Raw genomic sequence first — 26,125 nt, 5'->3', positions numbered from 1 at the left:
AATATCTAAAAATATGAGTACTCCGGATTTAAGGACTAAAATGAATAAAATTAAAATATGATCGGTTATATGTATTTCATGTCAATGAGTGGAAGCTAATGTCATTTTTATAATTGGATTATTGTACATAACTAAAGACGACGTCAGGGGAAATCGAGAGAAAGGAAATATGAGAGTCGTAAATGAGTAATGGTTACGGTTTGTAGTTTTATTATTTGAATATAATACATATGTCGTGTTACAAACTAGCTTAATTAAGGTAAGAACCTTACTTGTCTCATGATTTGGAAATTATGATTTGTGGATCATGTATATATACTAGTAATTGGATTTGGTTATGATTGATTGTAATTACACAATGGTGGCACGTTTAGGAAACCATTGTAATCAATATGTCTCACTGTATTGGGTGTAATTAGAGCACTTTAATTACATTTTTCAATTCTTAGGAGGATGGTGAGAATTGGAGTAATTACACAAGTAATTACACCCAAATTTAATTTTAAAAATTATTTTTTACATACTTTAAATTACAAATTTTTATATTATAAGCATGAACATGTATAAGTATTTGGGATGGTTATAACCAAAGATTTATTAAATTATAAATCCTAAAAAATTATATTATAAAAATAATTTATGTATATTTATAAAGTTATAACAAAAAATTATATTATTTAAATCTTAACTTTTTTAAAGCTATGACCAAAAAATTATTATAAAAAATAATTTGCATATTATAAAAGTGTTATAATATATTAATTTATTAATAAATAAGTCATGTCCATATAAAAGTAATGGCCAAGAAGAATGGATATAACTTGTTTATGTGTCCATACTATATATTATAAAAATAATATGCTTAATCGTAAATACAGGATTATAGTTTTTACCATAATTTATTTTAAAAAATTGTAAGAAAATATAATATGATATGTAGTATTAATATGTCAGTAACAATGATAATGCAATACAACGTAGTAGCAGTAACACAACAGAATATTTGTAATCGGACAGAGTTGAAAATTAGAAGAAGAATTTTGTTGAGGCCTGTATGAAAAGTTTTCTTAAGACAGATTCGACCTCTCCATGGTGCTTTGAGTAACATGGACATTTGTTTCCCAGGATACAACAACAAACAATCGCAGTAGTAGCACAACAACAGTGATCAATCGAACACAATCTTACCTTTCTCTATCACCAGGAGAAATGAATTTGTTAGCTTTTACAGAGATAGCATTGAGTTTTCACATATCATTTAATACGTATCCCCTTCCCACAAATGTTCCCCCTTTTGACAAAATTAACTTCTGGGATTCAAATACCATCTTAAAGCAACGTATACTTAGGAGGGTCCTGGAGACAAGATTCTTGCGTATGTCAAGCACATACAAGTTTAAACTTTTTGCCAGAAGTCAACTGCAAAATCACAGTGTCTTTCCCCTTGATCTTGGAAGTTGCAGCGTTGCTCATATAGAGTTTCTCCCCTTTCTCACAAGGAACCAACTCAACAAATGAGTCCTTGTCACAGAAAATATGACAAGTGGCACCAGTATCAAGCCACTATTCTCTTCAATTTGAATCAACTAAGTTGACTTCAGAAATCACAGTGCAGAGGTCAAGATCAGATACTTCCTTAAAAATATTTTCCACAGTGTTGGGCTTATTTGTTCTGACCCTCTTTGGAAGCCTACAATCGGATGACTTGTGTCCTATCTTATTGCAATTAAAGTATTTTCCTTAGATTTTGGCTTCTTGAAGACACCGCCTTCTGGTCCTAGTTTAGACCCATACTGATAACATTTTCTTTTCTTGGAGTCATTCTTGACTTCCACTATGTTTGCCTTTACAAAGTTAGAATTGGTTGTTTTGTTTAGCCTTTTAGCTGTACCTCAATTTTCTTCTTCAATTAGAAGTTTCACAATCAAATCCTCCATTGTCATTTCCTTTCTCTTATGCTTAAGATAGTTCTTGAAGTCATTCCAAGCAGGGGGAAGTTTTTTAATAATGGCTGCCACTTAAATGGATTCACTTATATTCATCCCTTCTACAAGAATACCATGAATGATCAGTTGGAATTCCTACACCTGATTTACAACAGCTTTAGAATCAACCATTACAAAGTTTAAGAACTTGGCAACTAAGAATTTCTAAGCACCAGCATCTTCAATTTTGTATTTATGGTCCAACGATTCCCATAATTCCTTATTTGTTTTCTTGATATTGTATACTTCATAAATTTATCAGATAAATTGTTCAAAATGTAGTTACAGCATAGGAAATCAGAGTTGTTCCATGCTTCGGCAATGTTGAAGGTGGTAATAGCATCTTCCTAATCCTTTCTAAAAATAGGAGGATCATTCTTCAGAAATTTTGTCATATTCAACATGATCAAATAGAACAACATTTTTTGTTGTCATGTTTTAAAATTCTCTCCAGTGAATTTCGTAAGCTTTTCATTGTGACTCATAGTCACAGGTAACATTTGGCTCGCAGCCTGAGCCTAAACAACGACAATCGCCTCAACCTTTGAATTGGATGAGTTATTTGACGTATGAGACATTTTTCTGTAATTAGAATGAAGAACCAGAATCTGTATAAATTAAAATCCAAAACAGAAGTATAAACCAATCTTAAATAAGTTACAATGGTAATCTGGATGCCTTAGATTAAAACTACAACTGTAACACCCCAAACTCGACCCAGACGTTATGGCCGGATCTAGCGATGTCACATGATAGGGTGTTTGAAAACCATGTCGTCGTGTTAAAACTATTTCCATTGAATTCATTATCTTAATATCTTATTAGTTCCAAAATTTTGTTGCTCATTTAATCGATAGTTTCAAAACGTTATTCGTTTACGAAAGTTTTTAAAACAAATTAAACAATCGTGCGTTTAGGAAAAACATTTGTTTCTTTTGAAAACCGAGGTTTCCTACTACTAGCAGTTGTAATCCATAAGGCAAAGATAATTAAAACCCAAAACCAAAGTTCGAAAGTCCAATTACAACCCAAAAACTTAGCCAGTAAAAATAGAATAGAAATAAAACCAATTATCGTAAATATGGGTTAAAAACCATGAAAGTCCAAAATTATGGTCACTGCCAAGTCCTCCGCCGCACCGATCCGTCTAGATTTGGGGATTACATGTGCACATTTAAACAAAAAAGGTCAGTTTACGAAAACTCAGTGTGTAATCTCACAGAAAACAAACAATAGCAAATCACAGTGCACAGTTAAAGTAGTCCTGGGCCTAAGCCCTTTTTCAGTATCAGTAACAGTTTGGGCCTTAGCCCATCTCAATATCAGTAACAAATAATTTGTCTTAATATTGTAAGAAAATATAATATTGTATGTAGTATTAATATGTCCGTAACAATGATAATGCAATACAATGCAGTTGTAGTAACACAACAGAATACCTGTAACCAAATAGAGTTGAAAATTAGTTAAAGAACTTTGTTGAGGCCTGTATGAACAGTTTTCTTGAGACAAATTTGACCTCTCATCGGTGCTTTGAGTAACGTGGATGTTTGTCTCATAGGATACAATAACAAATTATCACAGTAGTAGCACAACAACAGTGATCAATCGAAAACAATCTTGCCTTTCTCTATCACCAAGAGAAAAGAATTTAGAATGAATTTTTTATATTGATGGTTTTTTATTATGTGTTTTTGAAATCTCCTAACTTGGCTTTATATAGAGGAGAGGAAATGAATGAAGAGATTTAGACCGATTCATGAAGAGTTTGGTTGAAAAATTAATAGATATAAGTGAATAGAGACAATATATGAAAAAAATGCAATATCAAACCAAGAGATACAATTGTTCAAAAGATACAATTGTATGAAAAAATGCACTATTAAACCAAGAGATACAATTGTTTAATTTGAGCATCAATTTATCATTCATCTCTTAACAATTATTTTTCAACAAAAATAACTTTCTAAAGTTATGACAAGAATGTTTATTATCTATAAGATATGTTATTGAAGTTGTTGGGCACTTTATAAAAACCTTTTTTATAAATGTAATATATTATAACTTTTATATTATTTTTAACTTAATTTACATATTAAAAAAAAGGCTATAACCTTAATTTACATATTATAAAAAAAAGGTTATAACCTAGTATAATTCTTTCTCCAATTTTAGTGTATATAAGTTTTTATAATTAAAGTTACAGACTATTTACACCATGAACCCAAATATTATATGATAAATATTAATTATGCAAATACATAAAGTTTTATTGCACCATATTATAGGGTATGATATCATTTGAGAGGGTGGAGCTAGACATAAGCACTAGAAATGGCTCGTGAACTCTTTAAACTAAGACATTTAAAGTTTTGAAATGTAATTGAGAGGACATTTGTTATTTTAAAAGAATATTTCTCATATTAACAGCATCACCTTAGTATGTCATATAAAAATAAGGTTGGATCGTACTAGAATGTTGATAAATATATATATATATACTTCGAAAAGTATATGAAAAAAAGGTCTTGATAATCTTAATGATTTAGATTCAGACTCACATGATGATGAACTTGGTAAAGGACCAACATTTGACGAAAAGGAGCTTATGTTGTTAAATATTAAAGAGGGAATAACCAACAAATATGGAACACTAGAACATTTAGATAAAATTTTATATAATGTTTATTTTTCTTGTTACTTTTATTAGTAATCGTATTATCAACTACTTTTTTGGACTAACATAATACATATGATAATTTGATTTTAATTTTTATTACTTATTTAGATTTTTTTTTATCGTGTAGATATTGTTTATAGCAATTAGTATTTTAAAAAATATGAATTATTTAACTATGTAATTACAATTTGTACTACCAAGCATAATATAAAAAATTACAATATAATTACACTATATCAACCAAACACCTCTAAAGAACTACGACTCTTTGTAATTACAATTTCAATAATTCTATGATGTCCAAATAAACTCTTAAGAAATTACAAATCTTTATAATTATAAGAAGATGTAACTAATATATTAATAATTACGCTTTGATCCAATTATTTTATGGTATTCAAACACATCTTAAAAATCAAATTAGATATCACTTTTGCTTATTGTTGTATTTCTAACTCCATTCTTAATATCCTTACTACTAAATAAATAAAATTGGGCTGAAAATTTTATGAAAAACATTATTATTTTTTATTTGAAATGAAGGATTTATAACACTATCCAAATTATTTATTCAAAATAAATAAAATTGATGAACTAAAACAATTAATTTATAATATGTTAATTTTTTTCTATCAATTATACATGATTTTGATTGATATAATACCAAATTTAATTATCAGTGTTTATATATTTTGTGTACATGTTGATAAAATGCATAAATATTGAGGACTAATTTTAAATCATGATTAAATTGATAAAATGTGTAAACGGTGTTAGTTAAATTTATTAAATCAAGACCAAATTGATAAAAGTTATAGATATTAAGAGTTAAATTTATTACTATACCAATTAAAATCATGTACAATTGAAGAAAAACATGAACGCTGTGATTAATTCTCTTTAATCTTTTACTTTTAAAATTGACAGGGTTTAAATTGATCTTATTTTTTTATAGGGACCAATTTGTTAAATTTCAAATTTTAGACAACCATAAGAGGTGTTTTACCAAAAAAGAATTAATTTCTAACGGGGTTTAGGGTCGAACTGTGGAAGAGCCGAGCCCAACACTGCGGTCCAAACCTGATTTGAAAAAAAAAAGCACGTGGAAATAACATTGACATTAACATTATTATAACATAACATAGTACTTCGGAGTTCAGATCTAAGTTCAAAGCCTCAAACCAAAAATCTTTGTCCTCATTTTTTGTCTCTCTTTCAATTTTTCATTTCAGGTAATCTTTTATTTTATTTTTTTCCTACTCTAAAAATTTTACCTTATTTTTTTCAATTTCAAGATTTGGGTATGATTTTTTAGGCTATATTTGACTAACATTTATTGTTTTTATTGTATATAAACTTAATTTTAACAGGGTATTGTTGAGGTTCAACCCAGTTAATGCTCATAGTTAAGATTTTCTGTTCATTGGTTTTTCTCATCAACCAAACAGAAAGTGTTTTTTTGTCAAATTCGTTATTTGTCTGGGTTATTTTTTGAGTAAAAAGAAATTCCCCTTTTTATGGATTTTTTTTAAAAAAAAAACGAAATTTTAACTTTGATTCTCTTAAAAATAATAAGCAAATAATGAATCATTCTTTCATTAAATAAAATAAAATTAACTGTATAATTTTAATTTTTTTTTCTTGGATCATCTTAAAATGAGAAAATAACAAGGATTTCATGTAGTTTGATGGGTAAAATTTTATTTACTTATTTGAAAATCATATATGTGAAGTTCATGTACTTTTTTTTTTTTTTGCAGGGTTTTTGGAATGAGGAGATACAGTCCTCAATACTATAGTCCGCCAAGGAGAGGTTATGGAGGCAGAGAAAGGAGTCCCCCAAGGAGGAGTTATGGTGGTGGTGGTGGCGGCGGCGGCGGCGGCGGCGGTGGTGGTGGAGGAGGGTATGGGAGAAGGAGGGAGCAGAATAATGGAAGCCTTTTGGTTAGAAACATTCCTTTGGATTGCAGGTAAATATTTCATCATGAACCCCTTTTCAAATGCTGGTTAAATGAATTGTTTTAGTTTATGTTTGTATTACTGTTTGCAGACCTGAAGAACTTCGAATTCCATTTGAGAGATTCGGACTTGTTCGAGATGTGTATATTCCGAAAGATTACTATACAGGGTTTGTATTTCATGCTTCTTTGCATTGTTCTAATGGAAGTTCATTCTTTGTAGTTTATGATTGTTTAAGGCATCTTAGGTTATGTCAGTTTAGTTTTATCCAGATTAAGCACGAACTCCATGGTTTTTTTTAGTCGAAGCTCAAGATTGTTGGTTCAGAAAATTTGATATTCAACTCCCTGCCACAATTGGTGTAACACTCATTCTTTGTAGTTTATGTTTGTTTTAAGGCATTTAGGTTATGTTTGGTTTAGTTTTATTGGGATTAAACACGAGCTTCATTTTTTTTTCTCTTCTGTCAAACCCAAGTTGGTTGGTTCGGAAAATTTGATAATCAGCTCCTCACCATACTTGGTAAAACATTTATGCATAAACCGACCATAAACTGACTGTCCTTTTCTTTTTTAGCCATTGCTAGCTATAAAAACGGCAATTTGTGGTATAAATGGATGGTTTTATGAAGTTTTGTGATAGGTGGCCATCTACATTTTCGTATTCTCGTGTTAGATTTTATGTCATTGTATGCTTTCTTTGAATTGCTTTTCGTGCTATTTCATAAAACGGGTTGACCAAGCCAAAAACTGCTGAGATTGTTCTCATTTTTTATATTGAATGAGAAATCGGAACCGACTTTTCTCTATCTTTGGCCATTGCTAAAACTACCATAGCTCACCGGCTGCTGTTTTTTTCTTATTCTCCTCTTATATCTTTAGTCATTGTATGGTCAGTACATATAAACAAAGTTAATTCCTTTGGATTGCTTTTCGTGCTATTTCTTAAAACACTCGTGTTCCTTTTCTTTTCTTTTTTTGAACCCGGAGTGAATTCAATTTTGAACTGGTTTGTCAGGGGGTATATTGGTTTGAAGTAAAAAACAAGCCGAAGCCCCACATTTGATGAATCCGAGGATTTTACGAGTAATGATCATATGAAGAATGTTCCTTTATGAAGCGAAACTATATAATTACACAATCAAATAGAGGTTTTTTTTGAGGAAGAAGATTGATTCACGAGACCCCGACCAATTGAGGACTACTTGAAGAGATATTTAGTTAGAGGGAAATTGTTGATATTGAGTGCTTCTTATATTTTCAAGCATGTGAAGATTTTTCGACTCACTTGCTCCTTTTGAAGTTGCCTTTGATATTGAATATTAAGGGAAAAGGTCAGCCACTAAGCCCGTTTTTATGTAAATTTGGACCACATATGGAGTCATATTTGGATGTGAAGTGTACAAAGTGATGGCAATGTAGAAGTAACATTACATTCTAGTTCCAACATTCCCGTCCCATCTTGTTGTTAACTCGCATGCGTAAGTGAAGGCTAGCTGTATGCTTTCTGCAGGGCTCCTCGAGGGTTTGCGTTTGTGCAGTTTGTCGATTCTTATGATGCTGCCGAAGCTCAATGGCGCATGAATGGGAAGATATTTGGTGGGAGAGAGATATCTGTCGTTGTTGCTGCGGAATCAAGGAAAAGGCCAGAGGAGATGCGGCATAAAGCAAGGCAAAGGTAATCTCTCTCTCTCTCTCTCTCTCTCTCTCTCTCTCTCTCTCTCTCTCAAGTATTTGGTTTTTTGTTATTTTACTTACATTTGCTTGGAGATTTATATGGCATGTAATTCTCTAGAGGACCATCGGGATACGGGGGACGATCATCTTATTATGGTACGTTATTACGGACATTAAATTCAGTTTTCATAGCATCCTTGTTAGATACATATCCATATCTGACACTCACTTCCGGGCCCAAGTGTGGTGAAATGGGTAGTTTGCTTCAGATATATGCAAATTATCATTCGTTTATTTTTTCCGCTATGTGATAGTAAACTAATTCGTAGCGGTTCCTTACTCGATGTGTTAGGGCGTTCCCGGTCTCGTTCAGCATCTCCAACGCGCTCTCCTCGCCGTCCTTCAGGTTCTAGAGGCCGATATCGCTCAAGGTAAGCTGTCAAATTGCCATCAGAACCTTGGGTGTTAGCAAATATTCAATGGTTAAATATTGGTATTGTCAGGTCGTACTCCCCTGCTCCAAGACGAAGAGGAAACTATTCGGTTTCACCAGATAGAATGCATGAAGACCATCCAAGATCCCCAAGAGGTCCTCCACAAGATCGTGGCGGTGATTACAATCCCGGATCATATTCTCCAGGATATGAAAATGCTGGTGGAAATGGCTATGGCGAGTAAGTCGGTCTATTTCACCATTTCAACTTGCAACCCATATATGCAAAGAAATGACCTATTACGGGCACAACACGACCGATATTTACTGTAGTTAACCACTGTGATATTCATATTGTCCGCAACTTAGCCCATAATTTAAATCGAATCCATCTTTTGACCTACTTGTAGGAAGTCTGCATACGAATCTGAGGAAGCACCACGGGCTGCACGGAGGCCATCGCCGCCTGTTAGAGCATCAAGGTCACCCCCTGGGTCCAGGTCTAGGTCGGCAGACCCATCACCTAGGCGTAGCCGTTAAAAGCAGTCGATAATCGACTGCAGAAGCGGGCTAACCTTATGGTTTTTAATATGGCATTTATCATATGGTAGATTTTATAATAGTAGGGTTGTTTATGTCGGATTTTGAGATAAGAGAATGGATTGCATGGAATTTGAGGATTTAAATTTGAATTTTATGTATTTGCGACAATCTTTCTGGCTTTTTTTAAGAAAAATTAGACCCCCCCTTCAATTTCCAGATTACTCAATCTACTTGAATTTTTAATATAAAATTTAAATTAAAAATTTATTTTATTTTTATTCCAAGTCAATCCTACCTAACCTAAATAAAAATGCCATTATCAAAATTTATTCACTACTCATAACTCATTCTCAACTCATAAATAAAAAGGTAATGCGTTTTAGTGCCTTGAATTCATATTCTCTTGCATTGACAATAATGTTTATGCCAATCGAACTATTATTTAACCAACAAAACTTTTATATTTAAATATGAATTATTATTTAATCAATAAAACATGTTGATTTAAATTTAATTGTTAAAAGACTTAAGTCTTTTCTTTTATTTGGTAGCCATACATTTTAACAAAAATATTTATAGTAGATTATCATAGCTCATTAAATTTTCTTCTAATATTGTATATAATTAACTCTACCTATTGTACCAAAGTATTTGATTTAATGAGTAAACGCGTGTAATTTCAGTTAATATTTCTTCATAATTTTCTCCTAGTCAAACATTAACACTAAGAAAATATTTTAATAAGCAAAGCAGTATCAACAGCCGTCTTAGCTCAGCCGGTAGAGCGCGTGGCTTTTAACCACGTGGTCGTGGGTTCGATTCCCACAGACGGCGATTTTAGAATATTTAGACCTTCTTTTGTTTTTTTCACATTATTTGAAATTTCTTTATGGAAGAAAAGAATCTGTGGAGCCAACATTTCGGCTTTACCAAACGCACTTCTGATTAGACCCATCACATAAATAAATTAATAAATAACAATTAATAAACAAAACTACCAAACGCACCCTTGACTCAAAAAGCGACTCAAGTCAACATTCTTTCTATGTATTCTTATTATTGTTGTTTCAAAAAAGTATAAATCTCTATAAAGTTAGATATATTAATAATTCATATTTATATAATTTTTTAAGAATATATTTCATAGTATAATTTTTATAAATTTATATTATTTTTTAGGGATGAATCTTAAAATTATAAGTGAATTATGGTTTAATGTACAATTATATACATGAAATTGTGATTTGATCCCGTTCTTGTAAATTATTAACACAATTATTAATATAATATCATTTTATGTTCACATATTGTATACATAAATAATTATATTTATCCAATATAAAAATAAATTGATGTATTTGTTTCTTTCAAATGTGCATGATTAAATCAATATTAAAGTTTCAAATATACATTTGAACCATAATTAGAGTTTCACATGTACAATTGCACCTGTCGAAACCATTTTTTGAAAAACAAAATTTTTAGGTTGTCGACTTCAAAAAATGAAAATTGGGAGTCGCCACCAATCTTTTATTGAGGTGTGATTGGATCACCTAAAAAACGGCTTTGGTCTACGAGTTTTAGAAAAACGGATCCGGGAGTCGGTTACGTACGAGGAAGGATTAACACCCTCGTACGCCCAAAATTGGTACCTAGTTAATTAATTAATGTCTTAATGTCGAAAATTTGAAGAAATATAATCCTTAGAAAAAACTTAAAAACATTACGTATTAAAACCTTTATCATTTCAGAGAAAGAAAATGCCACACCCAATGCGTTAGGGCACGACATTCTAATTTTCCCCAAAATGAATTAGGCCAAAATACTAGTGCAATAAAAATTTAAAAGAATATCCATTTATTCAAGATTTAAGAAATCGTGGCCCAATACGTTAGGGCACAATTCCTTTAGAATCCCAAACTCGGAATATTTCCTTTATTATTTTTTTAAAAATATTCATTTCGAGAAATCAATGCGTCACATCCAATACGTTAGGACACAACGTGTTGAATTCCCAATAATGAGTTCTTTATTTTTTTATTAAAGAGAAATGCTCGATTGTTAGATTTAACGAAGAAAATCGGAACCCAATACGTTAGGGCTCAATTTCCTTGAAAATCCTAAATACGAGCATTATCTCAATTTTGAAAAGTTTGAAATCGAGTAAAAAAATGATGTGATGCTACATTAAATATACCATGCAATAATAAATATTACATCGTCGTAGAAATAATATAAATAAATGAATAAATAGAATCAATATACATAATAAAAATAATCACATACAAAATATCAAATGAATTATCAAAATAAAAAAATGAATTTTAACATATAAACGAAAACATGAATTAATAATCGAATGAAGAAAATAAACAAAATATAAAGAATAAAAGGCACATAGTATATATGCATTGAAATTAAAAGTCATACACATAATTTACATATGAAATCTTGGGCTATGAAACTTATACATACATGATGCATTTATGAAAATAAAGGAAAAAAAAATAAAGTATATAAAAAAATATATTTGCATTTTTAAAAAATAAATATGTTCATATATATAAAAATTAGTTAAAAATATTAATATGTGTACATACATATGTATACTAAAATAAATATATACATATAGATAAAAAAATAATTACATATAAATAAATAAAAATAATAATTATATTATACTACAAAAAATAAATATGCGTATATGAAAAATATATATAAATATATATATTTTTTAAAATAACTAAATATTAAAAAAGAATAAAAAAACTAATTAATAAAAAATAAAGAAAATGAAAAAAGACTAATTTGAACTGTAAATAAAAACTCTGAGACAAATCTATACATAAATGGAAACTGAAGGACCAAATTGAACGCGCATATTACATGGAGGGACCGGAAGAGAAATTTTCCCTATTTCCCTAAACGGCATCATCCAATCAGGATCAAATTGAAATCGAAAATAAATAAAGGGGTAAATTTAAAAAAAAACTTAATTACAAAAACATTAAAAGGCGGAGGGGCTAAATAAAATAAATAAATAAAATTCGCAGCGGTATCACCTTCTCCCTTTTTTAAAATCGTAAATAAGTAAAAAATAATCGAAACAAAAAAAAATAAGTAAAAAAATAAGAAGCCACCTTTAAAAAACTGTCAATCGTTCTCTTTTTTATTCCTCCATCTTTTTTTTTCTCTCCCTTTACAATGAAGGGAGAGGCCTCTATTTATAGTAGAGCCTCCCCAAATCCAACGGTACAGATCAATTACATCAACGGCTGAGATTAAAGGGTATCTACAAATTAAATCTCTAAGATTACAAAATCATATCTTCTAAGATTACATATCATATTTAAGATTGCATATATCATATCTAAGATTGCATATCATATCTAAGATTACATATCCTCGAAGATTATGTTTCCATATGTGAGCCCAGGCTAAAATTGGGTATTACAGCACCAAATTAAAGTTTATGTATACAATTGCACATTAAGGATAGGTTTGGATGGGCGATGGGATGCGGTGCGTTTAGCTTACTTTTTGTCTCACCGTACAATATCGCTACAATATCTAATCTTACTGCCACCGCTGTTTTTACACTAACCGTAAATAAACACATCGACCATCCAAACCCACCCTAAATCAAACTTCGTGTGTAATTTTAAAAATTATCCCTATTTTTTTACTACCATAAATCATATCTTATCCAATATTACCTAATATATTCCTTGCCATGTCTCAACTAATCTTTCATTTTAAAAAAGAAAACACACCAACATCTGACTAATTACCATAATTGAAATATGATTTCTTTACTTGGAAAAAAGAAGAAGAAGAAGAAGAGAATCTCCATTCTGTCTTTATATAGTAATTTATTGTATTCTAAAAAGTATTATATATATCTTGCATTCTAATAATAACATAAATTCTAAGCTAAAATCTATAAAAACATAATTGATTTAGTTAACATATTTCAGGGTGGTGTAAAATTAAAGTTATGTTTTTTTTATATATTTTTGTAATTTTTGATAATTAATAATTTAAAACATTTAACCATTGAATTTATTAAGATATTTGTAATTGATATGCATATTAATTTTTAATTTGATCTGAATCTAAAATATTATCTATATTAATATATATTCAACGGTTAAAAGTTATTAATATCAAACAAATAGTTAAATTTTTTTAATTTATGTAAAATGCATTATCCATATGAAAATAATATGAAAAATGGTAATTAGATTATTAAAATAATTTTAAACAAGTATAAGTAAATCTCTCCCTTACATTATTAATTAATAAGCAATTTTCTACTTAGTTCTCCTATTGAAATTAGCAAAGGCATTATATTTAAGTTTTTAATTGAAACGCTAATTCTATGTTTGACTTGATGGAATTGAAAAAAAAGCTAGGTTTAAGTTTTTAATTTTCATTAACCACGGATTTAATCATTGAATAACTTCTTGTCAAACTAGTAATTCTTGATTGTCATGCAATAATAATTAAATAAAAATTATAAAAGAAAAACAATAATAAAAATTCCCTAAAAAATATTAATAAAACTTGTATTAAGCCTATGGCAAAAGCATTATGTTTTAGATATAAAAGCTTGGGTTCGATCCCTAAAAATCCTGTTTCTTTCCCAATTATAAAATAAATTAATTAATTAAAAATTCATAATGAATTTGTTTTACTTTTCAACCAATTTAATGAATCAGTTATAATAGCTCAACTCTTTGGAAAAATTCCTCTCTCCTAATCCATTTTCTTTTTCTAATTATTTTCCAACCAAAACACTAGATTAAAATAATTACACTAAATTTTTTTTTAAAAAAAAGAGTTGAAGCCACGAATGTGTTGACTGTTCATGGACTTCACGTCTGCAATTTTATAAACTTTCCAGTTTTCCAACAATTAAATAAATTCATGAGATGGCCATGCTCTTCAAATCCATTTTACAACTCACCGCCCAATCACCTCCACCGCTTCTTCCCTCCAATTTTTCGCTTCCATTAATGGCGTCATCCCGAATTTAACCTCTTTCTATATAGATCGATTTTATCTTGGATGAATTTCAAAACTGAAATCTGTGTTATTAAAGAAGACGATGAAATTCGAAGATTTTTTGATGGAACGAACAGAGGAAAAGAAGAAGAAGATCGAGCTTCAAGAAGAGGTAAGCATTTGAGCTCCATTATTTAAATTTTTTTGTTAATGCAGGAATTAATGGAGTATTTTTAAGGATCTAGTGAGTGTTTGTTGACAAACAGGTGGATAAATTGCAAGCCGAATTAGATGAAGAGAAAGAAGTGAACAGGGTTTTGCGGCGGGCGCTTGAGGCTTCGCCGCTGTCATTGTCGCAGCAGCCGCCATTGCTCCCACCGTTGCTTCCGCCTCAAGTAAGCGCATTTATATATATACACACATATGGATGATTCGGATTCAGTACACTAGAATTTATTTAGGATGGTTGAACTAAAACCCGATTTATCCATCCATCTAATCCCTATTCATTTTTTATTTTAAATACAGAAAGAAAAAACGATTGTTCTACTTATTAAAACATTTTATGTATTTTTTTATATTTTTAGTATATATACTAAAATCATATATATAGGTGTAATTATCATTTTATTTTATTTGAAATTTAGAATTTAATCTCATAATTTGATAATATTTTTTAAAATGTTATTAGAAGGTTAAAATTAACAATACTTGATGATATGGATTTCTTTTACTATTATTTAATGATACTGTTAGAGCAATATGAAAATTTAATCAATTACCCTTAATTAGTAATAAATTTTCATTTTAATCGAATACATAAAATAGTTTGAAAGAAAAAATTGTAAATAATTAAATAATGTTAATATCCATTTGAATATACTAATTAATAATACTATAAAAATAAAAAAAAATAATTAAAATTTCATAAAAATATAATTTTAATACAGAGATTAAATATCAAATATAATAAAATACTAAAACTAGAATTCAACCTATATCTATCTATTTATCTATAATAAATATATATATATCACAAATCTAGAATTTAATCTTTATATTGTTATTTTTAGAAATTTAGTTCCTTTACTTTATGGATTTTAAAATTCAGATTCAATTGTTAACACTATTTTTTTTTAATTTGTTGGTGTGACATTTTAAAATTTAAAAAAAAATCACTTGGTAGCAATATAACTAAAAAATGATGCTGTAATGAACTTGAATTTAACAAAATAATCTTACCAATATTAAGAGTTAGACCTGAATTTTAAAATTTGAAAAGTAAAAACATTAAATTCTTAAAAATAAAAATATTACTAAATTTCAAATTTATGAAGAGGGCATAAACTTCTATCATATTTTAATCATTTTTGAATAATAATCCATATATATAAGTACACCTAAGTGTAAAACTAAAATAATTTTGTATACTTAGATCAACTTACTATAGTTATAAAATAAAATATGGATATAAAACTATATGTGGGAGTGGCCTAGAAAGTTTCTGTATTTTGTGAAAGTTAAGGATTTAATAATTATATTTTATTTTGATCAATTTTAGTTCTTATACTCTTTAATTTGGTCAATTTTAGTCTTTATACTTTTTTAATTTTGAAATTTTGGTTGTAACCCAAATAGTAATAGTTAAATCTGTTTGGTTAAATTCAATTACAAGTCTTGTATGCATACAGACATAAATTTAGTCCGTGTTCTCCAATTGAATCATTTTAAATCCCTATACTTTTTGAAATTTGAAATTTAAATCTTGGCATAAATGACAGTCATTAATCCATTTATTGAAATTTTTAGTGAGTGCTATGTGAAAATAACATGTTGATATGATATTATACATATGATAATATGTTTACGCATTAGTTTTGAAAATAACAGAACTTCATAAACTTAATAGTTATCATTTAGTCACGATTAGAATTTTAAAATTTGAAAAGTATAAAGATTAAAAATATCAAATTAAAGTATAAGGACTAAATATATAACTTTCATAAAGTACAGGGACTAATGGCAGTATTTAATTTATAACAAATTATAATGACCTGACAGATGCACACTAAATTGCAATTAACAATTCCAATATTGTATACGTACTTTTAAAATTTTACGTCAGGTTCAGGCACTTCTTGCTGAACTAGCAACGGTTGAAGAAGAGATTGTTTGGCTGGAGAGAAAAATCGATGACCTGAAAATGAAACTGTATCAAGAGAAAAAACTAACCCAGCAATGGAAAATCCGGCAACAACAGAATCAACTCATATGCAAACCACCGAGAAATGACGACGATGATCTAAATCAACGAACCAGAACCCAAAATTACGATATCCTCAGAAAAAGGAGAATTAAAAGCCATAGGCGAGCCTCCATGGGTTCTGCTTCAGATATCCTAACCTTGTCTTCCTCACAATGCTCTACTGGTAAGTTTATGATGATGATGATGATGATGATGATGATGATTTAAAGGTATCCATGATCAAATTTTAAGAGCTTTTGGGTTTTTTTTTTTTAGCAGAAGTTAATCAACGATCAAAGAAATTACAAACATGGAGAATTCAAAAGCAATGCCCGATCATTAATGAGAAACCAAATGAACTGTCGGAAGAACTTGTGAGATGTTTAATAGGCATATTTCTTGAATTGAACCAGCAGGGATCACAAGATAAAGAAGGATCCGCCATTGTAGCAAAGCTTAGCTTCTCTTGCATGGCTTCGAGAGGATACTCGGCAAAGAACTCATTGATTAACTTAAAATCACCCATTTTTGGCTTCAATCAAAATGCATCAAACATTGATCCTTATGGTATAATCCCAGAATTTGATGGCCTTTTTAGAGATATTGGGGATTACAAGAACTTCATCCAAATCACAAGACATTCCTTCGATCTCACTCGATTCTCTGATTGCTTAGCACCCATTGGAAAGTTGAGGTATGTACGCCCTAAACCCTACGATTCTCACAATTTAATCCTTTTACTTTAATTTAATATAATTCCATTGTTTTACAGGATATTGATGCATAGATTATCTAATGTTGACTTGACATTCTTAACCTACAAGCAAAAGCTGGCATTTTGGATCAATATCTACAATGCCTGTATTATGCATGTACTGTAAGACACCTTTAAAACTCAAAAAAATATATGTATTTTAGAATAATATGATCATCAAATTAAAAGCAGCAAAATGCCTTAATTATACTTTAATCACAATTTCAGGTATTTCTTGAACATGGGCTACCTTCCACACAAGAGAAATTATTAGCACTTATGAATAAGGTAGACTTGTTATCGCTATCAGCCCATTATTTTGTGGTTTCGTGTTCTTTTTTTAATAAATATAGATATTATCCATAATTATAATATAAATAATAATTATAAATTCATTTGGTTTTGATGGTGCAGGCTGCACTGAATGTGGGCGGTATAGTACTGAATGCTTTAGCCATTGAGCACTTTATTCTTCGCCATCCATGTGAATCAGAATATGTGAGTCAATATACACATTGTTTACAATTTACCTCTTGCATATATATATGTGTATATATATTTATTTCATCGCATCTATTCAATCGTGAATTTAATATGTAATTAAGAAAAAAAACCGAAAATCTATTCGAATTATAACAGATTTTTCATTTATGTGATTTGACATTGGAAGGGTCCAATGGATGAGAAAGAAATGCTACTAAGACATGCATATGGTTTGGGGTATCCAGAACCCAATATAACTTTCGCCCTGTGCCGAGGCACATGGTCCTCACCAGCAGTAAGTCTTTTTCATATTATTTGAACTCGGATGTTAATGTCGGATACATGAAAGTAATGAAAATGAAAATGCATGCAGTTAAGGATCTATACAGCGGATGAAGTAGTGAACGAACTGGGGAAAGCAAAAGTTGATTATTTGGAAGCATCGGTGGGAATTACGAGCAAGAAGAAGGTGTCATTGCCGAAGCTACTGCAATGGCATATGAAAGATTTCGCGGACGACATGGAATCGTTGGTGGAATGGGTTTATAGCCAATTGCCGCGTTCTGGGTCTTTGAAAACATCCATTATGGATTGTTTAAACAAAGAATCTAAATACCAGTTTGCCAAAATGGTTGAAGTTCAGCATTATGAATCTGAGTTCCGATATCTGCTTTCCTGCCCTTATAATTAATTATATTATGTTATTCGGATTCGGATTTCAAGTTCGAGTATATTTATCTTTTTAATATTTTGTAGGTATATTTTGACAAACTATTTAAATAATCCGATTAGTTTGATTAAATAAATTATTAAAAATTTAAAAATAAAAGCAATTCGCAATTCCTTTTCCTAAATTAGTACTCCAATTGGCCAATCTGTTCAGATTTCTTGAGACTTTTAACGGGAAAGGTATTAAATATTTTATATTTATATAAATTTTGATCTATTAATAATTTTATATTATATTAATATGTGTATGTTTTTTTGCAAGTTTTTACGTGTGTAAACTTGTGTAAGGATTGAGGTTTTTTTTTTTTTGTTTTGCATTAATATATGTAGGAATCAAGCTAAAAATTTTGTTTTAAGATTAAAATAAAACAAAAAAATTTTAAGGTTAAAGTTAAGATTTTCACTTTTACATTACTTAAATTGAATTATAAATTAATAAAATAAAATAAAAACTTATTTTTAATTAAAAAGCTTAAAAATAAATGAAATTATTAATTTTTAAAATAAGGAAAACAAAATATTATATCATTTAATTTAATAATTATTTTATTTTAATCATACAAATATTCTTTAATATTATTTTAGATAGTGACACAAACTATTACACTTTAACTGACAATAAAACAAAATAATTTTCAGGTCGCAACTTCATCCATAAACTCCTAAAATTGTACAGTATTTTGTTTATTTATTTATTTTTATCAGTAATTTGTTTAATGATTGAGTTATCGAAGATTTATTCGAAATTTGAAAAAATTTATTTAAAAATATTAAATCCAAAAAATAAACTTTCAAAAAAAAATTAATTCAAACTTGAACTTAAATATTGAAAGTCCAAATTTGAACTGTTTTTTAAGCTTATAATATATTTTCTTAGGTTACTTTCAATAAATAAAAGTTAAATCTAAAATAATTTATAATATTATAATATAAAACTTAAAATTTTAAATTTTAAATTTATATTTCACATTAAATAAATCAAGTTTAAATGAGAAATAATTTTATAGACCTTTTCCACCACATTATTTATGGTCTCGTCTAATTAAAAGAGTATATATCATCTTTTTTTTTTCATATATACATTTGGACCAAACTTTTAAATTAAAAATGATGTGTCATGTTTTAATTGAACGGAATCATGTATCATATTTTAATTGAATGGATTGATGAAAATGATGCATAAAATAATTTCTTAACTTAAATAAGCATAAAATATATTAACATCAAATCAATTCTAAACAAATATAAAATATAATAATATCATATTTAGACTAAGATGCAATCATATCTGTCTAATATTACCAGGTGTCAAGTAAATGCACCCTTAAATAATTCCCTGAAAGTAGACAATAATAAATAGTCTTTTATGCACTAACAATTGTGTAATCTTAACAAAATCAGAGCTCTTGGGAGAAAGCTCAAAATTCTCAGAATCAAAGCAGCTCATATCTTGTGAAGGTAAACAGTTAAAATTTTTATTTTTTTTACTTCATTTTGTTTCCTTCTTCAATTTATTTCATGAAAATCCTTGTTTTTGCTTTAATGAGAGTTGCATTTCTCTGTGAAAATTTTTTGACTTCAGTCAAATCGTTTCTTTATCTTTTTTGAATTTTAGATATTGTAGTTGTAATGATCTGCTGCTTGTTTTGATTTTTTTTTCCTGCATTTTTGTTACTGTGATCATGAATGGGGGGAGGGGGCAGTGGAAATGATCGTTTAGGTCCTTGCATGCATTTTCTGTTTATAAAATTTTAACATTCTGGCGTTGTTTGGTTCCTGGGAAAAGTAGGTGAAGAAGAACGGACATTATTTTGTTTGGTTAGATACTGCAATGCGACGTCTTTTTTCTTGTAATTTTGTTTTCTATAGAAAAATGAGAAACAATAGATTGAAAATTAGCAAATAATTAACATGCAACACTAATTAAAATCGTAGTATTTCGATTTGTTTCTATGTTACTTGGACTCGAATGTGAGTGCGGATTATGGGTATGTGTTCGATCGTCTTCTATTTTTCCTAAGTTTTTTCTGTATGTTTGGAGAGTTTTTAGAGTATCATATCTACTTCAAGAAAATAAAATAAAAAGTCGGAGCAACATATGACTTCTGTATCTGGCAGGAAAAGAAATGCAGTGACAAAATTGTACTTGAGCATTTTAATTATTTACGTATTATCAGCTAGATAATATTCGAGGCTTCTGTTTGAAGGAGAAATTATGTTTACATTTTTGTAATTTAATTGGCCTATAAATTATTCAGACTTTAAGGAAGTTTATGGTTTGCTATTGGATGTAGTTTGATGTTTTGTTTTATTGTACCTTTTAGGTTCCCTTGAGAATGGATATCAGCTCAGGAGATGATTCGGATATAAGTGAATCTGAAATGGAAGAGTATGAAGATAAATCATATGAAAAACTAAAGAATGGGAAGTATACTGTCATGGTTTCCGATGAAACTTATACTTGCCCGTATTGTCCCAAGAGTAATAAGCAAAAGTACCGATACAAGGATCTCCTTCAGCATGCTTCTGGTGTGGGAAATAGTAGTTCTGCAAAAAGAAAACCACGAGTGAAAGCCAATCACCTAGCTTTGGCGAGGTATTTGGAAACAGATCTTGTGCCTGTGGTTAGTTCATCAAAACCTGTTGTTGAAGAGGATCCTCCTAGTGGATGTGACCATGATGAGAAAATTGTTTGGCCGTGTACTGGAATTGTGGTTAATATTCCTACTCGAAGGTCCGCGGATGGGCGATCTGTAGGAGAAAGTGGATCCAAGTTGAGGGATGAGTTGATCAGGAGAGGGTTCAACCCCGTAAGAGTTCACCCCCTTTGGAATTTCCGTGGTCATTCTGGGACTGCTGTTGTGGAATTCCGTAAAGGCTGGCCAGGGCTACATAATGCCTTGTCGTTTGAGAAGGCTTACGAGGCAGATCACCATGGGAAAAAGGACTGGGGTGCTAATGATGATGTTAAGCATGGTCTTTATGCTTGGGTTGCCCGTGCTGATGACTACAATGCGAGTGGTATTATTGGAGACCATTTACGCAAGATTGGTGACCTTAAGACCATTTCCGAGCTCATGGAGGAAGAAGCCAGGAAACAAGATAGGCTTGTATCAAATTTGACAAATATCATCGAGACTAAAACCAAACACATAAAAGAACTGGAAGCAATATGTTCTGAAACTTCCAAGTCCCTTGAGGTTTTAATGGAGGAAAAAGAAAACCTTCTTCAAGCATATAATGAAGGTGTGTTTTTAATTCTTATCAAGTTGTAATAATACACACATTCCATTCATCTGTTGGTTTTATTCTGTTTTTGAGTGTTCAGTTCTGTTTGCGGATGGTAGCCTACATCGAGTCTGTTACACGTCATTACTGTTTTTATACAATACTGTGGTGTTCCATTAACTTTAATGTTTGAAACTGTTTTCGGGTACTACTGTAGTCTCAAAGGTATCAAACTCATGTTGCTACTGTTCACAGAGATTAAAAAGATTCAACTAAGTGCAAGGGAACACTTCCAGAAGATTTCTAGTGACCACGAAAAGCTTAAGTCACAGCTAGAAACTCATAAAAAGGAACTGGAATTGCGTGGAGTTGAACTTGAAAAGCGAGAGGCACTCAATGAAACTGAAAGAAAAAAGTTAGCTGAGGAGCTTGAACAGGTGCTATGCTTCATTCTTCATTTTCACTTTTGCTTGTTCTCCTCAAGTTTTATATTGAGGTGTTCTCGGTGAAACTATTGTTTAATATTCTGTTCATATGACCACTTCGGAATTGATGCCATTGGAACTCATAATCCTGGTGTAGAGTTTTTCCTTTTGCAACAATGTTGTCCCGAAATCAACATTTTTGTTCCTTATTGACAGTCTTGATAGAAATTCGTCTATCACAAATTGTGGAGATAATCGTTGATTCTCAAAATCATGAATCTCCTGAATAATATGTAATCATATATTCTGAAGGGTAAACATAGGTGCCTACATTGCAAGCTAAAATCTAGAATTGGTGATTTCCTACCATTAGTTTCTTTTATCATGAAGGCAAAACGATAAAAAGAATAAAATCAACTTTGGTTGCTCTTGCAGCATCTTGATGTGTTTCATTTTAGTTGTATACTCAGGAATGTTGATCAAAGAGTTACTGGAGAATCTAAAACTAACATTTTTCTTCTTCAAGAATGCTGTTCAAAATAGTTCATTACAAATGGCTGCTTTGGAGCAAAAAAGGGCTGATGAAAATGTAATGAAATTGGCTGAAGATCAGAAGGTTTTGTTTATCATTCGTGCCCTTTTCTTTTCTTTACCAGAATACTACCTTTCCGGTTTTACAATGCTGAGAACTTATTATATGATTGGACCACCAATTATCCAGAGGCAAAAGGAGGAACTTCACAATAGGATAATTCAACTGGAGAAACAATTAGACCAAAAACAGGCATTAGAACTGGAAATCGAGCAACTGAGAGGTTCGTTGAATGTAATTAGGCACATGGGAGATGAAGATGATAAAGAAGTATTGCAAAAGATAGAGGCGAGTCTTAAGGATTTGAGAGAAAAGGAGGGAGAGCTTGAAGATTTAGAAGCACTGAACCAAACTCTTATTGTAAGCGAACGTAAGAGCAATGATGAGCTGCAGGATGCTCGCAAAGAATTGATTAATGTGAGTTTTCTTTTCAACCTTGTGCATTACTGCAGACTTTAGTTAGCAGATGTCGACTTGAAAGTCTTTTAGCATCTTTGAACATATATTTTTCCAATGGTGATATTGAGATTATGATTTGTTGCCTTACAAGGTAAGCTCGCTTAATCATGAATTATATGATGGTATTGGGAAAACTGAAATAAGCCAAAGAAATCAGGCTCATTGGATGGTAATGCATGGTTTTTAGCTAATTGGTTGTATTTCAACACCTTTTCCTCACTAAAAACTAATGGATATGATAAAAAGATTAGCTGAAGCACAGGTGATCAAAAGCAAGTTGGTTGATTGTGTACATTTTTTTTTTCTTTCCCCCGAGATATTGCAGTTCTGTCAAATGAAACATGGGTTAAGGCTTTGCAACTGTTTTTTTTACTGAATTGTTAGGTTTATCAGTCGAATTGATTTGCGAACATGCTTTTCATATAAGTTCTTAAAACTCTGCTTCAGCCTTTATGGCTCATGACACTTTCTATTCAGGAAGTGCTAATTCAATCACTTTGTAGGGATTAAAAGAAATATCAAGGCGTGCAAATATCGGCGTTAAGAGAATGGGGGAACTTGATGGTAAACCGTTCCTTGAAGCAATGAAGAGAAGATATAATGAGGAACTAGCTGAGGAGAGAGCTTCGGAAATGTGCTCATTGTGGGAGGAATATCTGAAGGATCCGGACTGGCATCCTTTCAAACGCATTAAACTTGAGGGAGGAGAAGAGTATCAGGTCTGTATTTCATGACTCCCCTTAAATTCATGCTGCAGTCCCCCTTTTCCCCCCTTTCTCAACTTCAGCACTGTTACTATGAAGATGTCATATATATGTGTGTGTGATTAGTTCATGGTAGTTCTAAAGTTGCATTGCTCTCTTCCTCCTCCATTGTAAAAAACATGTACACTATTAGATTTCCATGGAGCCTACCTCGTGCAAAACATTTTATAATCACAAATATCAATTTCAGGACAGCATTACTCATTGGTTTTTGTTTGTCCTTGGAAACTTGTAAAAGATAGAACTGGATAAACCCTTTACCTCTAATTGTTCCACTAATCATAGCTACGGCTATGTATGTATTATGTATTTATATATGTGTGTATAAATATATTTCCTGATAGAGGAGTAAATCTTTAGTTGGGTGCAATCTCTTGTAACAGTCCAATGATGTACTTCAAGATTCACCAGTCTTACCCGCACTTATCTTTTAGGTTAGCCGGCTATAATTGTTATCTTTGTTTGTTATAGGCATCATAGAGGGCTGTTTTTCTACATATGCAATTATGCATTCTGTTCATTGGATATCTGGATGCAGTTCTCGATGTTGAATCAGCTAGAAAATAAATTTAAAAGTTATCATTATGTTTTTTCTTGTGAAACACATCTAGCGTGCTCTTTGTTCCACTGCTTTTTTGTCGGTAAAAAAACGGTTTGCTCAAAGTTCGATAATTGCTTCAGGAAGTGATTGATGATGAAGACGAAAAGTTAAGAGATTTGAAAGCTGAGATGGGCAATGAAGCATACAAGTCTGTCACTTTGGCCATAAAAGAAATAAACGAATACAATCCAAGTGGAAGGTACGTAATTTCCGAGTTGTGGAACTACAGAGAAGGAAGAAAGGCAAGCCTGAAAGAAGGTGTCGAATTCTTACTGGAACTGTGGGAAACCGTTAAACGCAGACGAGGAATGACCTGAAAGGATGCTAACTCATTATTCAGGTAGGTGTTGTTGAAAATTGATTCTGAACCCTTGGAGATGTTTATCTTGAATCGCTGATCATAGTATCTTTGTTTTCATCGCAGGAAATAATTTCCCGACTACCTAAAGACTGAATGCATGTTCGGAATATCGGATTCGTAAGTATTGCATGAATTCCATGTTAAATAAATTTTCAGCTCCCAGCCCATGGTAGAATATACCTTAGTGGGAAGAAACTGCATTGATTTTAACATGTTGAATTCAAGCTCATGAATATGGTATAAAAGACCTTTGAGAACTTTTCTGAGTCCATGGAACCTGCACACCTTCAACCTCTTACACCTATTTTCCTTTCTTTATTACTTTTCTTTTTCTATTAATAGGGAATGATTCTATTATTTATATTTGAATAAATATCGAATATAAATATATTTATTTAATTATTTTAAAATTACTTATATACTTCGATTATATATAAAATACAGATTAAAAAAAAATCCACAAAAGCAAATATGAAGAACTCTTTTCGTTGTTCTGAACACGAAACTAGAAAAACTGAGTTTAGGCTTTAGAAAGTGTTTGGGTTATCTGTTTGGGTTTTTTTTTTTTTTTTTGAAAAGTGGGTTACAAAACTTCAAATTTTTTTCTTGAACTGCCCAGCATTTGATCTGTTTTTTGGGGATTCGGAGCGGATGTAGATAGATATTTCAGCTATTCATTATTCAAATTTGCATTTTTTATTCTAATATTAGCGAAATCGAATTTAAATTTTTGTGAATTTGAATATTTGAAAAATATCAAAATTTTTAAAACTAGTTTTTTTTATGAATTCCAATATTTAATAGATAATAGTGTTCAACTCAGGTTTCGGATTTGGTCGGTAATACTCGGATATTTTACGTATATTGCTATCATTCTTCCCTTCTCATGAACTTAATCATATTTTATTTTTAACGGTAATATAAATTAAAATATTAATATTTTAAATATAACAGACTGATTGACCATTCATATATATTAATGTTAATTTTTTAAAAACTTTTTATTTATTTTTTGAATTTTTTATTATTAGAAATTTTTATAATTTTTAAATTATTTTTTGATGTCATATAAGATAAATAATGTCATGTCAATATTTTTAAATAATAGCATAATAACTTATTTGGCCCTCCAACTTTATAAAAAATTTATTTTTGCCATTCATTTAATTTTCGTCTCTTTTAGCCTTTGAATTTGCGATAT

The 26,125-nt window shown here is 30.4% G+C and overlaps 3 protein-coding genes and 1 non-coding gene across 5 annotated transcripts; all 4 read left to right on the top strand.

The window, feature by feature from the left end:
• Positions 1–5,759: 5,759 nt before the first annotated feature.
• Positions 5,760–9,497, top strand: LOC107900471 (serine/arginine-rich SC35-like splicing factor SCL30). Its single transcript, XM_016826081.2, has 8 exons — positions 5,760–5,897; positions 6,426–6,635; positions 6,716–6,793; positions 8,137–8,301; positions 8,419–8,456; positions 8,653–8,731; positions 8,804–8,974; positions 9,144–9,497. Exons 2-8 carry the CDS (start codon positions 6,436–6,438, stop codon positions 9,271–9,273), a joined length of 861 nt encoding a protein of 286 aa, XP_016681570.2. The 5' UTR covers positions 5,760–5,897; positions 6,426–6,435; the 3' UTR covers positions 9,274–9,497.
• A 540-nt stretch (positions 9,498–10,037) lies between these two features.
• TRNAK-UUU (transfer RNA lysine (anticodon UUU)) lies at positions 10,038–10,110 on the top strand. Its single transcript has one exon. It is a non-coding gene; the product is annotated as a tRNA-Lys (tRNA).
• Positions 10,111–14,140: 4,030 nt separating this feature from the next.
• LOC107900470 (uncharacterized) lies at positions 14,141–18,513 on the top strand. Of its 2 annotated transcripts, none has more exons than XM_016826079.2 (9): positions 14,141–14,455; positions 14,550–14,678; positions 16,409–16,712; positions 16,805–17,222; positions 17,301–17,400; positions 17,511–17,570; positions 17,697–17,780; positions 17,953–18,060; positions 18,139–18,513. In XM_016826079.2, exons 1-9 carry the CDS (start codon positions 14,387–14,389, stop codon positions 18,454–18,456), a joined length of 1,590 nt encoding a protein of 529 aa, XP_016681568.1. In that variant the 5' UTR covers positions 14,141–14,386; the 3' UTR covers positions 18,457–18,513. The 2 variants fall into 2 exon arrangements, with proteins under 2 accessions (XP_016681568.1, XP_016681569.1); XM_016826080.2 differs by having other exon boundaries at positions 14,144–14,455; positions 16,808–17,222.
• A 1,308-nt stretch (positions 18,514–19,821) lies between these two features.
• LOC107900469 (protein INVOLVED IN DE NOVO 2) lies at positions 19,822–25,193 on the top strand. The gene is made up of 8 exons (XM_016826078.2): positions 19,822–19,952; positions 20,819–21,740; positions 21,978–22,159; positions 22,674–22,763; positions 22,869–23,156; positions 23,702–23,917; positions 24,644–24,903; positions 24,988–25,193. Exons 2-7 carry the CDS (start codon positions 20,831–20,833, stop codon positions 24,878–24,880), a joined length of 1,923 nt encoding a protein of 640 aa, XP_016681567.2. The 5' UTR covers positions 19,822–19,952; positions 20,819–20,830; the 3' UTR covers positions 24,881–24,903; positions 24,988–25,193.
• Positions 25,194–26,125: the final 932 nt, after the last annotated feature.

The sequence above is a fragment of the Gossypium hirsutum genome, chromosome D06 (assembly GCF_007990345.1).
Source record: "Gossypium hirsutum isolate 1008001.06 chromosome D06, Gossypium_hirsutum_v2.1, whole genome shotgun sequence".
NCBI classification, from domain to species: domain Eukaryota; kingdom Viridiplantae; phylum Streptophyta; class Magnoliopsida; order Malvales; family Malvaceae; genus Gossypium; species Gossypium hirsutum.
Note: the sequence above shows the minus strand (reverse complement) of the source record. Positions and strands in the feature narration are given on the sequence as shown.

Bases quoted from the DNA above. Each gene is read 5' to 3' on its own strand.
- LOC107900471 (XM_016826081.2), top strand. From the start codon at position 6,436: ATGAGGAGATACAGTCCTCAATACTATAGTCCGCCAAGGAGAGGTTAT. The intron at 6,794-8,136 runs GTTTGTATTTCA...TGCTTTCTGCAG, and splicing joins CCGAAAGATTACTATACAGG to GGCTCCTCGAGGGTTTGCGT. The intron at 8,457-8,652 runs GTACGTTATTAC...TCGATGTGTTAG, and splicing joins GGGACGATCATCTTATTATG to GGCGTTCCCGGTCTCGTTCA.
- LOC107900470 (XM_016826079.2), top strand. From the start codon at position 14,387: ATGAAATTCGAAGATTTTTTGATGGAACGAACAGAGGAAAAGAAGAAG. The intron at 17,571-17,696 runs GTAGACTTGTTA...TTGATGGTGCAG, and splicing joins TATTAGCACTTATGAATAAG to GCTGCACTGAATGTGGGCGG. The intron at 17,781-17,952 runs GTGAGTCAATAT...TGACATTGGAAG, and splicing joins ATCCATGTGAATCAGAATAT to GGTCCAATGGATGAGAAAGA.
- LOC107900469 (XM_016826078.2), top strand. From the start codon at position 20,831: ATGGATATCAGCTCAGGAGATGATTCGGATATAAGTGAATCTGAAATG. The intron at 22,160-22,673 runs GTGCTATGCTTC...TTCTTCTTCAAG, and splicing joins TAGCTGAGGAGCTTGAACAG to AATGCTGTTCAAAATAGTTC. The intron at 23,918-24,643 runs GTCTGTATTTCA...TAATTGCTTCAG, and splicing joins AGGGAGGAGAAGAGTATCAG to GAAGTGATTGATGATGAAGA.